Source organism: Sus scrofa, chromosome 1 (assembly GCF_054392235.1).
Source record: "Sus scrofa isolate SSC_HxYL_T2T_F1_AM1 chromosome 1, Sscrofa_HxYL_maternal_Yorkshire_Landrace_v2.0, whole genome shotgun sequence".
Taxonomy (NCBI): Eukaryota; Metazoa; Chordata; class Mammalia; order Artiodactyla; family Suidae; genus Sus; species Sus scrofa.
The window spans coordinates 57,585,365-57,600,301 of record NC_139383.1 but is presented as its reverse complement, the minus strand read 5'-3'; the positions used below and the strand labels follow the sequence as shown (position 1 = coordinate 57,600,301).

Sequence of the window (14,937 nt, the reverse complement as noted above, 5' to 3'; positions counted from 1 at the left end):
CAACCTCATGGTTCCTAGTTGGATTCGTTAACCACTGCGCCACGACGGGAACTCCAAAGCTGCTTTTTAAAAAGTAAATGATGAAGTCTGTTCAAAAAAGAGAACTTGAAGAATGTGAGCAGAGTTCTTTAAAAAGTTATCATAATAATTCTGAAAGATTGGAATTATTGTTCACATTTCAGAAGTGCAATAATACAGCAAAGTTAAAATGTGTGCACATGCGCCTTAACTGTAAGCAGATAGGGTAGGGGATCCGTGAAAAAAGAGAACTGGGAAAGGTTTTCTTGACACCAGAGAAGCCATTTTATGATCTAAGCCTGGACACAAACTTGCCCTTGAACAGGTCTCAGTAATGAATGATCTTAAGGGAAGTGAGGGAATGGAGGGACAGAGGAAAAGCAGTCAAGAAGCACCTGTGGTTGCCGAGGGGGAGATGCAAACTATTGCCTTTGGAACGGATAAGCAATGAGATCCTGCTGTGTAGCACTGGGAACTATATCTAGTCACATATGATGGAGCATGATGGAAGATAATGTGAGAAAAAGAATGTATATATGTATGTGTAACAGGGTCACCTTGCTGTATAGTAGAAAATTGACCTAACACTGTAAAGCAGCTATAATGGAACAAAATAAAAATCATTAAAAAAAATCAGAATTGGCTGAATGATAAAATAGAGCCCTAGTCCCTCCTCAAGGGATACACAGAACAATGTGACACACATCTTTGAAGTCTGCAGGACTGAGGCCCCCCATCTAGGTGGGGGATGGGATGGTGATGGTGACCCTTGTGACTTCAATCAGCTAAAGCGTGGATGCAGTCAACTCCAGTTCAAAGCTGAATTCTCCTCTGCTCAAGCCCCTTCATGAATATGCAGGTACCCTTAGCTTAAAACTTCCCCAGTTCTGCTGTTTGGGGAGACATTGCATTGGCAAAGATCCCTGCTGTTCTCCTCACTTGCTGCAAGTAATAGTAAATCCTTCCTTCTCCAGATCTTGGACTTGGTTGTGTCTTTTGGCTCGATGCGCTCCAAAAGGTAAACCCAGTTTCTGGGTAACAGAACTACAGAGCTCAAGCACTTTCTCCCACATGCAACTAACTGCCCGGGCCTTGAAGAGCTGTGGGTAGATCACACCGAAGTTCCCTTCACCCTTGATTCCAAGCAACCCATTTGTGGAGTGCGCTTAGGCCAAGGGGGATCTTTCAGTAGCCAGAGACTTTTCTATCTTTCTGGAGACCAGCATTGTGATACTATGACTTATAATAAGAAATATACATTTGCTCTCAGTCTCCATTCCTAGCTTGGAATTTGCCAAGTGATAAGAGCAATGGAATTTCCTAAGCAATAAGGGCAATGGGAATTTGGAATTTCCTAAGTGATAAGGGCAATGGGAACATCTTTTGTTCTAATAGTTGGTCTGTTGTCATTAGTTCCTGAAATAGCTCCAGAGTCATAAAGGTGAAAAGACTGTGTTACTCACAATAAACTCCTTTCAATCCCACCTGAGTCTATGTTAATAAATAATTTATGGAAAAGCCCTAAGGATGGGGGGCTGGTTGCCAGGGAAGCTCTGTGCCCCTTTCCCCAGACCTTGCCCTGTGCAGGTCTTCCATCTGGCTGCTCTGGCCTTATATCCTTTTATAATAAATTAGTTATCTACCAAGTGAAATGCTTTCCTGAGTTCTGTGAGCTGCCTTGGCACATTAATTCAACCCAAGGAGAGGGTTGTGGGAACCTCTGATTTAAACCCTGTCAGTCAAAAGTACAGGTGACAAGCTGGACTTGTGACTGGTGTCTGAAGCTGGGGTGGGTGGGGTGTCCTGTGGGACTGAGCCCTTGGCCTGTGGGGTGTGATGCTGTCTACAGGTGGATATTGTCCAAAATGAATGAGCTGCTTGGTGGTGTTGGAAAAGCCCACAGCAAAGCACGAGATACAGAGAATGCACACGAGTAACTAAAAATGTGAGCGGGCCGACCTTTGCCATAGGAGTCAGAGGTTAACAGATGTTACTAATTGAAAATGAAACTTCAGAGTTCCTGTTGTGGCACAGAGGAAATGAATCCGACTAGGAACCATGAGGTTGCGGGTTCGATCTCTGGCCTCTCTCAGTGGGTTAGGAATCCAGCACTGCTGTGAGCTGAGGTGTAGGTTGCAGACACAGCTTGGATCTGGCATTGCTGTGGCTGTGGCGTAGTCTGGCCCACAGCTGTAGCTCCGATTAGACCCCTAGCCTGGGAACCTCCATATGCCGTGGGTGTGGCCCTAAAAAGCAAAAAAAAAAAAAAAAAGAAAAGAAAGAAAAAGAAAAAGAAAAGAAAAGAAAAGAAACTTTGCCACAGCTCTCTTTGGGGTGGGATGGAGAAGGGGCTTGGGAGTCATAACTGGATCCAAGTTGTGGTTCTGCCACTCAGCAGCAGGGAGCCCCTGGGCAAGTTACTTCAATCTTTCTGTGCCTCAGTTTCCTCATCTCTATAATGAGGATGAAAAGAGAGCCTCTTCTAGACTCCTATAAAGTGCTTAAAGCAGTACTAAGTGTTTGCCATCAGCATTACCTCATCTATGTATTTGCATGTGTCACCTAACTAGGCAGAGCCTGCCTTACCTCAGTTTTGCTACGAAGATGCCCTTTAGCCTGTACATTTTCTCATCTACCACGGTGGCATCTGTCAGTGAGGTGCCTGCAATGCCCTCTAAAGCTCGCCCACATTTTCACTGACTCAAGTGAAATCGGCCTAAAGAGGCTGAGGGGCATCTGATGGAAGGCCGCCAATGTACAGATGGACTCTGCCGGGAAGAGGAAGTTCTGCCCAGAGGATGGGCTGCCTCATCCACAAACCTCCCCAGGAAGCCTAATGTGATTGTACCCAGATGTTCTTGTGTCCCAGCTTCTCCAGAGAAATCTATTGTCTATTTGCTAAAGAAGTAGGTGAGAAAAAGGCATGCTGAAATTTTAAAGCCGGTAAATGTTAATTACAAGCAACTCCATTTGAAAGATAGCAACGAAGGCATTTTTAATCCTTCCTCTTTCTCCTCAAACCACTATCACTAGGCAGGGGAGGAGGACGGGAGCCAGTTCTTTGAAAACTGTGAACCAAACACAAGCGTTTTATGGACAATGGTTACGGGAATTTGCTGAAGTGTTTATTCTTTTGTTACCTTGGTAACCGCTACCTTGGCGCCCTTGTTGATGAGCTGAACCACATTCTCTGCCTGGCCTTTGTACGCAGCTATGAGAAGGCGTTCTGAAAGCGCGGCGACCGCATCCTGCTGGCTCATGAATTAGGAGAGAAGGACGTCTGTGGGGAAGTGGTGGACAAGTTCCTTTGGTTCAATGCGACAGCACAGGCCCAGGCAGGCACCCTCGGAGAAGGTGCTCCAATCATCAGTCATTGGAAGGCGCTTGCATCACTAGGCCATCTCTGGGACCTAGGGGTTACAGAACAAAGCTCCATCAGTGCCACCCGGCACCCAGGACACTCCAGCTTTCAGGGCATCTGCTGATTGCTTAGTGCAGGGGAGGGGAGCTGGAGGGAGGTGAAACAAAGGGGAAGCACCCCCTGCAGAGCAAACCCTGAACTTACGAGTGCTCAGAGTGTGCTCCACGCCCCTCCCCAACACCCCCCAGGCCCGAAGCCCCTGCTGCCTCCCTCTGTGCAGCCTCCAGGTGGCTAGGACGAGAACCTCAAGATCTGCTCTGCATCTTCTATCTGGATAGCAGAGGCCTGATACAACCCCTGAAGGTAGCCTGGTTTCCAGGCCCACGTTGGGCAGGTATCTGTGCTGTGTACGACCACAGAGGGCCCTCTGGACTGGATTTCATGGGTTCACCATGGCAACATGCCTTCTCCCCTGGCCGGTTAGGTGCCTGTGGACCACACCCCACAGAGACCCTGAGGACGGAGTAACAACCTTGGGGTTACTTCCAGCTTTTCCTGCTGCTCTCTTCCTGCATCCTTTTCTTACTACAGGTTCCAGGGTTCTGGAAGATGGAGAGCTGAGGGTAGGCCTGGGCCATCTCCTCGCCAATTGCTACTGGAACAACTCATTTTGGGAACGAAATGGATGCTAGAAGCGGTTACTCTCAGGAGGGACTTGTGCCACTTCCCTGCTCAATGAGAGGGAAGTAAATGGCCTATTCAAACTATCCAATGGGACGATAAGCCCTGGCTCAAAGCAGTGGTCAGTTTAACTAGCAGTAAACTGAAGCCCTTGTTTCCACCAAATGCCCAAATGAATAAATTTTAAAAACTGGCTCCACCCAGTAACCCTGGACCACCATGAGAGCAAACCAAAGTCATTGGTAATTATGTCAAAGGTGAAGGGTTTTGGGGACCGAAGAAGGATGCTGACCCACTCCTACTAGGACAACAGGGAAGTGTGGGCATCTTTTTGATTTAAAATGTACTTAATTGGAGTTCTCGTTGTGGCTCAGTGGTTAAGGAATCCGACTAGGAACCATGAGATTGCGGTTCGATCTCTGGCCTCGTTCAGTGGATTAAGGATCGGGCGTTGCTGTGAGCTGTGGTGTAGGTCGCAGACACGGCTTGGATCCCGTGTTGCTGTGTCTCTGGCGTAGGCTGGTGGCTACACCTCTGATTCAATCCCTAGCCTGGGAAGCTCCATATGCCGAGGGTGAGGCCCTAGAAAAAGCAAAAAGACCAAAAATGAAATAAAATAAAATGTACTTATTAAAATTACCTATATATGCAAATGGAAAGAAAATGCTGTACCCCATGGAATCCCGAGCCCTACCACACACTCTAATTTTGAAGGCCCAGAAGACAGAGACATCCTTCACAGTTGCTTCCAGGCAAACCCCAGGCTCTTTCAATCTCTGAAGATTAGGAAATTGGCTCTGATGTGATTGGGAAAGGGCTGGACTCACTCAGCCCGCTCAGACACTCCTCTGCCGTGACATCCAGGCGGACCGTGGTACCAACCGCTCTGAGCAACTGGGTTAATGCTCAGGTAGAAAACAGAACAGGGCTGTGGTGGGGATTAAGGATGGCATTTTATTTTATTTTAATTTTTTTCTTTTTACAGCCGCATCTGCAACATATGGAAGTTCCCAGACTAGGGGATGAATCGAAGCTACAGTTGCCAGCCTACATCACAGCCGCAGCAACACTGGATCCAAGCTATATCTGCGATCCACGCCATAGCTTGCAGCAACTCCGGATCCCTAACCTACTGAGCAAGGCCAGGGATCAAACTCGCATCCTCTGGAGAATAGTTGAGTTCTTAACCCAATGAGCCATAATGGGAACTCCTAAAGATGGCACTGTATTATATGAAGGTTTTGGCCACATGTGGACAGCACAGCTTCAGAGAGCTCGTTCTTATCTCTGCCCAACTTGCAAATGGTCAAATTTTCTCACTGTCATCCATCTGTTCCCCAAAATGTGGGTAAAGAATAATAAGGGAGTTCCCTGGTGACTCAGAGGGTTCAGGATGTGGTGTTGTCACTGCCGTAGCACGGGTACAATCCAGGGCAAGAAACTTCCACATGCCAAGGGCCCAGTCAAAATAATAAATAATAATAACAAGGAAAGAGACAGAAGGAACCCTCATAAACCCACCCTGCTCTCATCACGAGGCTCATGAGAAGCACAACAAACCTGAAGAAGATACAAGCAGAGGAACCTCCGCCCCCACCCCCAGCCATAGTCAGAGATTCCTGGGAAGCACAGCAATCTCTGTTGAATGGAAAAGCAAAGGAAAGAATAAAGTTGACACACAGAACTGGGATTGTGAAAGCCCCTGTAAATTCCCAGGGTCGCACTGAAAGACAGTAGTTTGGGCTTTACGTTTCCCAGCATGTTTCACAGTCTGGAGGTGGTTGATTTTTGGAAACACAGGATGCCCTGTCCCTCTTGGTTCAGGTCATCCCGGTACCTTCAGACCAATTACACTGAGCTGCTGCTCTGCCTGCCCCCATCCTGCCAAAGCACCCCAGGCCCAAAGGGCAGGAGAGGGCAGAAAATGAGCTCTGGCTTCCTAAATGCTCTCCCTCCCACAGCCACATTCTTCTTCATTTACTCATTGGTTATTTCTGTGCACTTGACCTAAACGGCCACCCTCTCCTTCCCTGACCTTTCCTGCCATGGGCATCGGAATGTCTCACGTACAATGGCTTGGTTCATACAAATATTATCTTCATGGCTAAAATTTCATGATTTCACTCCACAGCTTAACTCCTGGGGAAAGAGATCTTCTTGCTGCAACCCCAGTGCAGCTCATCAGCCGAGGTCTCAAGCCCCAGACTGGCAGAGCTATCTGGTCTCCCCAGCAACGTAAGCATGGATCACCAGGCCTGTCTACACTGACAGCCACCCCCCTCCCTCCATTCTGTCCCAGGCAATAAATTCAGCCTTGCAGACACTGAGACAAAGGCTCTGATTGCCATGGTTGCAAGCTACTGAGATAGCCCATAATTACCTTTGGTAAACAGCCATTTAGAAGCCCAGCACACATTACTATTTTTTTTTTTCCCCTAAAGAGAAACATTACATTTGTAGAAAATGTTCGCCAAGTAGAAATGTTAGGGTTTTTTTTTTTGTTTTTTGTTTTTCGTTTTTTTTAATTTCAGTGTCAGCTCCTTAAGAATGAAATGCTCTCCACAGCCCCTCCCCCACCCCCACAGCCAATGCAGAGCCCGCCTGAGGCAGAGGGCAGCTGCCAGGAGGGGTCCCTCTGTGGGATTTTGGATACTCCCTGGCCAGCGTCACACAGAAAATCAGGGACAGAATCCCAGGCTTCCGGTTCCTAGTATGCTGCTAGCACCATCCCTGTGTGCTTGAGTATCTCAAGTTCATGTTCATTTTAAATCTAGTAATAGCCTTACTGCTAGGACCTCCAGTGGTCACCTGCATTTTCATGTGCACACGGCAGAGGGGGGTGGAGGGAGGAATCAAAGTGGCTGAGTCTTCTTTTCTGCCTCCTTTCTGACCCTCCACCTTGGGTGGGGGGCGGTGGGGGGCCCAGCTCATGTTTTCCACCTCCTTCGTGATCACTGCCCTCAACTGTTGGTATCCTTACCCCCCATCTAGAACAATGATCCTCAGCCTTTTGCAGGAAGAGGATACTTAGCTTCTCTGAACTGAAAAATAAAGCCAGGTGGGCTTGGGAAGAGGGACATGGAAGGTGGAGGCCACCCAACAGTGAGTGGGGGGAGGAGAGGAATAGAGAGAGGTGGCGACCAGGCTGCAACCAAGGAGTTAAACTGTCACTGCCAACCTGTTGGGTACCCAGGCTGCAGCAGCCTCGTTCCCTCATTAAATCCGGCTTCCGCCTCCTTCCAAAAAGATCAGCTATCATTCAAGACACTTCCCCTTGCTGGTGGTGAGGAATTTCTGTTCCAAGTCTATCAATCACATCCCTCTTTGTCACTTTCACAGCATTCTGAGAAAAACCTTAAATGCAAACAAGCTGCCAGTTCTTTAAGCAGAAGTGAATGCATGATCATAAATATGCAATGAGCATCATGAATCCAGAAAGGGATTTAGTTTCTTAACGATTCCTCTCTCCTTCCCCCCAGCCCACTGCCCCATTTTCACTGCTCTCCAATTCGCCAGGGCTTTTGTTTCTCATCACAAATGCCTGGGGACCACATAGCTGCTTGGTCTGTGATGTGATCATTTTCTTTTTATAGCAAAAGGTCTATGAGGTTTTCCTGAAGATTTACAACAAAGTGCCCTGGTACCAATAACCCCAAAGCCACTGCATTTAATCTAACAGGCTAAATATTCTAGAAGAAACCTGTAAACAAACGTCCCAGTCCAGACATTATGCACAACCCACCCAGAGACGGTCCACGGACACCCAGGAACCAGTGGTTAGGAAGCGCCATCAGTTACAATAACTCGCTTTGCTCCCGCTGGTCCAACCCTGGGTTGAACAGAGATTGTACTCACATCTGGGGGTCTGTCCTTGCGGTTCTACATCCTGTTCTGGTGCTGGATAACAGCGGTCATTTCTCTGCTGGAGAGATCATTAGCTTCCTAGGGCTGTCCTGCCCAAGGGTCTGCAGTGATTTACGGTACAATGCTTCCTGCCTTTCCCCCTTGAGCTTCCTCTGTCAACACTGGCTAGATCACAACTAAAGGCTTATTAAGACATCTATTCAGCTCGCAATGTTTTGTAGCTTCCTAGTCTGCCAGGCACAGCTTCTGAAAGTCTTGGGTCTTCAGATTTTGTTGGACTGCTCCCTCCTGCCAGCAGAGGACCTGTAACACTGCTCTGATCAAAGAGTCAGGGAATCATTCACGGATGGGCAGAATGCTTTTGAATTATGCTCAGATGACAGAAATGAAGCTCGCATTCTTTCAGCAGTAATACAAAGAGAGGAATGCACGTGCTGGAAGGGAGGGAGGATGTAGGAAGGGCTGAAACATGCAATGAGCTGCCTCTCTGACAGCAGATAGGGAACTGCTCTCACTTTGGAGAACAGCAGAGACCCAGACGCTCCCCTTCCGCAGCAGAAAGTTCCAGGACCACAAGGACTGCAGTGGCTCAGGAGACCAGGGCCTGGCTGAGAAGCTGTTTTTGACCTTTGTGAACCTATAGTTTACTTAAAAAACCCTCCTTTGAACCAAGTCTCTGCAGGAAAGGGAGCTGTTTCAGGTGCCGTTAATAGCCCTCAATGTCGCAGGTGTGTCCCCCAGACCACTTGTTGAAGCAACAGAAAACCACCTTTCCAACTGGAGTAATCATAGCAAGGAAGAGGGTTTTAACTTTGACTCGAGCCAACATTTCTATTTTCCCCTCTTTTCTAAAGCCAGAATATTGGTCCTGGAGATGCAAAAATAACTCTGTCAACACAAACCCTCAAGTACCCTCCCTGCCCAAAGCCTTGCCCTGATATTCCCAAGGGTAGCAGCTCCTCTGGGCCGTGGCCTAGGGTTCTGCTTTGGCCAGTGCTGGGCTTACATCAAGGACAGCAGAGTAGACAGGGACTGTGGCTGTGCAGCAGAGGGGAGACAAAGTGCCAATAGAATGATGGTTCTTTCTTTTTTTTTTTTTTTCGTTGCTCCTGCAGCATGTAGAAGTTCCTGGGCTAGGGATCAAACCTGAGCCACAGCAGTGACCCAAGCCACTGCAGTGACAATACCAGGTCCTTAACCTACTGTGCCACAAGGGAACTCCACGATCCTATTTTTAATACAAAACCCTCATACAAATTTATCCAAAAGTGATCACTGCTGGGATACTGCAACCACCACCAGAAGACCAGTGAGGTTAGAACACAGATGAATGTGACCTGCTCTCTACTTTGAAGAAACTCATCATCTGACCCTGTTTATCCTTGATCGGAGCCCTAAAGGCCAGATACCGGAAGAGAAATAGACACCAAATGCAAATGCAACAGAAATGTATAGCAAGGAGTGGTTCATTTTCTCAGAGCTTCTGGGAAATTTCCTTTTGAGAATACAGACTCCACAGATAGGGACCCTCCATGCAATAGTATTTCAGTGAGGACAGCACAGCTCTGGTGGCTCACAGAGTCTGGTGCTGAGGAGTGCGAGCTGCAAGGCAGGGGCAGAGATGCACCTCCTGAGCAAGCCCACCATGGCGTAGAAACATGGATGCTTGTATCTCAAGTATATCTCAAGTGAGTACCTCTTCTCTGAATCCAACACTTACTAAATCTCTGAAATAATCACCTCTGCAGGAGGCATAGAGAGGCTGTTGCAGTGAAAGGTGAGTGACTTCTGGATCCTATTCAGGAAACCTATGACACACCCTACCATCAGGAAAAGTTGCCAACAAATGTTAAAATAATATAGGAGGTATAAGGACACATCACTGAAGAAAGATGTGACCGATCGGAGGCTTATGATGTAGAAACCTCCCCTTTTTACATGGGACGATAATTACTTTTTGGCTGTCGGGCACTGTTAGATCACCACAGCCTCCAAATTGGGGCTAAGCACTCACCTCATGGGATAATGACACAAAATCCAGACCAAGAGTCATCCGTCACTGAGCCTGCTGCTGCCCATTTTTTCCTAGACAAAATGATCATGTCCTCATCTGTGCTACAGTTTTCTAAAAGTTCCTGCTGTGGGCTGAAGCGTGTCCCCACAAAGTCATGTATTGAAACCCTAACCATTAGTGTGACTGTATTTGGAAACAGGGCCTTTAGGAGGTAATTAAGGTAAAACGAGGTTATAAGGGCGGAGCCCTGATCTGATGGAATTAGTATCCTTAGAAGGAGAGACACCAAAGAGCCCCCATGCTCATCCACTCTCTATCCCTTCTTCACACCTTCATCCCTGCCTCCCAGCCATGCTCACGAGGAAGGCCATGTGAGCACATGGTGAGAAAGTGGCCCTCTGCAAGCCAGGGAGAAAGTCCCCACCAGAAACCAAATTCTGCTGGACACTGACCTGGGACTTCCAGCCTCCAGAACCAGGAGAAAAGTTTCAGTCATCCAGTCTACAGATCCTTGTAATGGCAGTCCTAGTGACTAAGACCTGTGCTCCCTCACAGTGTAATTTACTGGCAAGGGCTCAAGGCTGGTCTTCCTGGTTAGACCAAACTTCTTGAGGGCAGGAATTCTGTTTTGTTTATCTTGTATTCCCAGTGCCTGGCACAGTTCCCAGAACATAGTTAGCCCTAAATGTCCATTAAGTGGATGCTGGAAAAATTAATAGTCAATTGCTTTTTCTAATCATTAAGCGGTCTTCAGGAGTCTGTAGACCCCATAAGAAATAGAGGAGGTGTCAACCACATCAGCTCCCCTTTACCTTTCCCCAAAGATGAAGCAGGCTATGGCTGTGGAACCTTCAAGAGATAACAAATGTGGGATGTATTCATTCTCCACTCTCTCTTTCCCTCCAAACAGAGGATGAGAGCTCCTGGGACCAGAAGAATTACTGATGTCCTGACACAGACCTGTCAGCACCCAAGCACTGGACAGCGCCATAGCCACCCAGCCCCCAGGAATCTTCTCACTGTTCTCAACCTCTTCTGGGTAAAATCACAAATGCTAACGACAAACCAAAATGAGCAATACCAAATGACAAAAAAGCCAATCTCAGAGAGAAACCCACCTTCCATGTAACCATATCTCAACACCTACCCACTCCTTCAATCCACTTGGATCTGGCTTCCTTCTGCCCTTAATTTTCCTACTAAACCATTGCTAATGTTGTGGTTGCTGGTTCTGTGCTGTATTAAGCATTTATTGAAGAGATAGACACAAAGAACTATGGAAACTAGAAGAGAGAGCTTTTTGGCTTGGCATGCTGGGGTGAAAGCAGGTCAGCAATGTTCTCACAGAGAAGGAAACTTTTGGGCTGGGTCTCGAAGGACTGGAGGATTTTGTTAGGTAGAGGTAGAGAAGTGGGGGAGGGCATAGGCAGAGGAAACAGCAAGAATGGGCTGAAAGTACATGTCACGGGTAGGAAAGAGCAGCAAAGAGACTTTGGCAGCTGGAGCTTATAATACATAGGCAGTGACCAGAGATGATGCTGCAAGGTCAGGCTGTAGAAAAATATTCACATCATGCCAAAGACTTTGGACTGTATCTTGCATTCATGATGGGGAACCTTAGTTGTTGGTAAGCAGAAGAGAGACTAGTCAGGTATTTGCATTACTTGGAACTCAAACACACCAAATTGGATTAGTCATAATTATGGGTTCACACAACACTTTCAAGATTGTATGTACACAGCTGTCCCTTCCTTCCTTCCTTTGCTTCTTTTATTCCTTCCTTTTTTTCCCTCTTCCTTCTTTTTAACTAATAGACTTTATTGTTTAGAGCAGTTTTGGGTTTACAGAAAAATTGAGCCGCAGATATAAAAAGCTTCCTTACAGCCCTTCACCCATACTCCCTCCCCAATACCGACCACAGTGTCCTCTACTAGAAACATCTTGCATTAGTCTGGTACATTTGTTATAACTGATGAGTCAGTATTGATATATTATCAGTAATGAAAGGCCATTATCAGTAATGAAAGGTTTACACAGGGTTCGCTCTGTGCTGTACAGTCCCTTGAGTCTGCACAAATGTATAATGACACGTACTCACCACTACAGTATCATAGAAGCTTCACTGGCCTCATGTTTCACCCAGTCATCCCTGACACCTACCCCCTGATAACTACTGATTGTTTTTCTGTCTCTAAAGTTTTGCCCTACCCAGAATGTCATATAGTTGGAATCCGACAATTTTTGGCCTTTTCAGGCTGGCTTTTTTCACTTAGTAGTAAGCATTCAAGGTTCCTCCAAGTCTTTTCATGGTTTGATAGCTTATTTTCTTTCAGTGCTAAATAATATTCCATTGTATGGATCCACCAAGTTTATCTATTCACCTATTGAAAAACATCTTGGTTGCTTTTAAGTTTTAGCAATTATGAATAGCGCTGCTATAAATATCCATGTTCAAGTAAGCCACAGGGACAATATACCGCATAAGGAATATCACTGACAATATTATAACAACTTGGAGTTCCTGCTGTGGCACAGTGGAAACAAATCCAATTAGGAACCATGAGGTTGTGGGTTTGATCCCTGGCCTCGCTCAGTGGGTTAAGGATCCAGCGTTGCTGTGAGCTGTGGTGTAGGCCACAGATGCGGCTCAGATCTGGCATTGCTGTGGCTCTGGTGTAGGCCAGCAGCTACAGCCACGATTAGACCCCTAGCCTTGGAACCTCTATATGCCTTAGGTACAGCCCTAAAAAGAGAAAAAGACAAAAAAAAAAAAAAAAAAAAAAAAAAAAAAGAAACACTTTCAACTCACATTAAAAAAAAAAAGAAAGAAAGAAACATAAAAAAATAATATAACAACTTTATATGGGAACAGATGGTTACCAGGCTTGTGGCGATCCCTTTATAATGTATGTAAATGTCGAATCACTGGGTAGTTCACTTGAAACTACCATAACACTGCATGTCACCTGTATTTCAACTTTTAAAATTCCATGTGCAGCTTTTTGTGTGTACATAAGTTTTCATATCATTTGGGTAAATACCAAATAATACAACTGCCGAATCATATGCTTGGTAAGAAACTGCTATACTGCCTTCCAAAGTGGCTGTGACATTTTGCCTTGTCACCAGCTGGTTTTATATTGAACTAATTGCCAAAGGCAATGGTAACCTTCAGTTCTTACTTTACGCTCTTTCTCTGCTGCATTAGGCACTGCTGCCATCCCTCCCTCACCACACTTCCCCCTCCTCTGGTTTCCAGGACCCTCTCTCTCCTCATGCTCCTACCATCCCTGGGACAGTTTCTTTCTCTCATCCAAGGGCTCTTCTTTCTCTGGTCCCTCAAATGTCCCTCAAATGTCGCTGAGATTCTATTCCACATTATCTTCTCTGCTCATTTTCTTTTCTAGAAAATCTCAGTACACACATACCCCCATATCTGCTGCCCACACGCTCCTCTGCTGCCTAGATACAGATCGCTCCAAATCTTCTTTAGCCTCAATCACTCTCTCTAAGGCTCCATTTTCCCCCATGCCTGTGGCATACAAAAGCTCCCAGCCCAGGGATCAAACCCACACCATAGCAGAGACAATGCCGGGTCCCTAACCCACTGAGCCACCAGGGAACTCCTCTAAAGCTCCATTTTAAAAACACCCAACCATTTAATAGACATCTTACTTAGATGTGCCCTATCAACATGTTCACAGCAAATCACCACCCTTCTTTCTAAACCCGTTCCTTTCCCTGTGTCCTCATCTTAGTGAGGGGCTCCTTCCTTCATCTGTCTGCCTACTTCCCTCGTCTGGAACACTCTTCTTATTCCTCTCATTCTCCTTTCCCTACATTCACATTCAATAATTTATCAAATCCTCCAGATTTGAGACAGTAAACCATAGAGGTTAAAAATGAAGATAGACTACCCAGGCTCAAATCTCAGCTCTGCCACAGAACATGGGCAAATTTCTTTTTTCTTTCTTTCCTTTTTTTTTTCAGGGCCGCACCCTCAGCATATGGAAGTTCGAAGACTAAGGGTTGAATCAGAGCTACAGATGCCAGCCTACGCCACAGCCACAGCAATTCAGTATCCAAGCCATGTCTGCAACCTATACCACAGCTCATGGCAACGCCACATATTTGACACACTGAGTGAGGCCAGAGATCGAATCTGCATCCTCATGGATACCAGTCAGGTTCATGTCTGCTGCGCCACTACAGGAACTCCTGGGCAAATTTCTTGATGACTCTATGCCTGCTTCCTCATGTGTAACACAGAGAGTAATAATCCCTAACTTACTGGGTTGATACAAAGATTGAATGAGATAATTAATACACAGGCTGTACAAGCTGGCACACAGAAAGTGTACAGTAAGTACTAAACATGGTTATATGGTTACTGTTTAAGTGTTCCTTGATCTATTCTCCCTTCTCTCGCTACCCTGCTACTGCCCTCATTCAGACTGTCACCATTTCTTTTTTTTTTTTTTTGTCTTTTGTCTCTGTTGTTGTTGTTATTGTTGCTATTTCTTGGGCCGCTCCCGTGGCATATGGAGGTTCCCAGGCCAGGGGTCGAATCGGAGCTGTAGCCACCGGCCTACGCCAGAGCCACAGCAACGCGGGATCCGAGCCGCGTCTGCAACCTACACCACAGCTCACGGCAACGCCGGATCCTTAACCCACTGAGCAAGGGCAGGGACCGAACCCGCAACCTCATGGTTCCTAGTCGGATTCGTTAACCACTGCGCCACGACGGGAACTCCTGTCACCATTTCTTGCCGTAACTGTCACAGTGGTCTCCACCTGGACACTGAGGACATTTCCTGAAATCCTGCATGTGAGTACCTAAACTTAGAGGCTGGATAAGAGAGGTGACATAGGTGTCAGGTGGCATAACAGAATCTGCCTCTGCAGATGAGTTTTTACAAGGGAAAGGCAGACGCCAAGGCAGATGAATCTTCAGGCTTCAGATAGTGAGTGTACAGTGGCCTGCACTGAATCTTCAATG

The 14,937-nt window shown here is 46.6% G+C and overlaps 1 protein-coding gene across 22 annotated transcripts in view; it reads right to left on the bottom strand.

Annotated features, from left to right (window-relative positions):
- The window catches only part of ANKRD6 (ankyrin repeat domain 6), a 208,621-nt gene that overhangs the window by 62,112 nt on the left and 131,572 nt on the right, over positions 1–14,937 (bottom strand). For 14 of the 22 annotated variants that reach the window (XR_014805855.1, XR_014805857.1, XR_014805856.1 and 11 more), the window contains exon 2: positions 3,159–3,428. Coding sequence is in view for 17 of the 22 variants with exons in the window: in XM_021089991.2 (XP_020945650.1) it covers positions 3,159–3,278 (120 nt within the window). In the remaining 5 variants the exon portion in view is untranslated. Of the gene's footprint in view, positions 1–3,158; positions 3,429–7,915; positions 8,180–14,937 lie in introns of those variants that run through there. The other 8 variants (XR_014805858.1, XM_021089992.2, XM_084960149.1 and 5 more) reach the window with 1 other exon arrangement.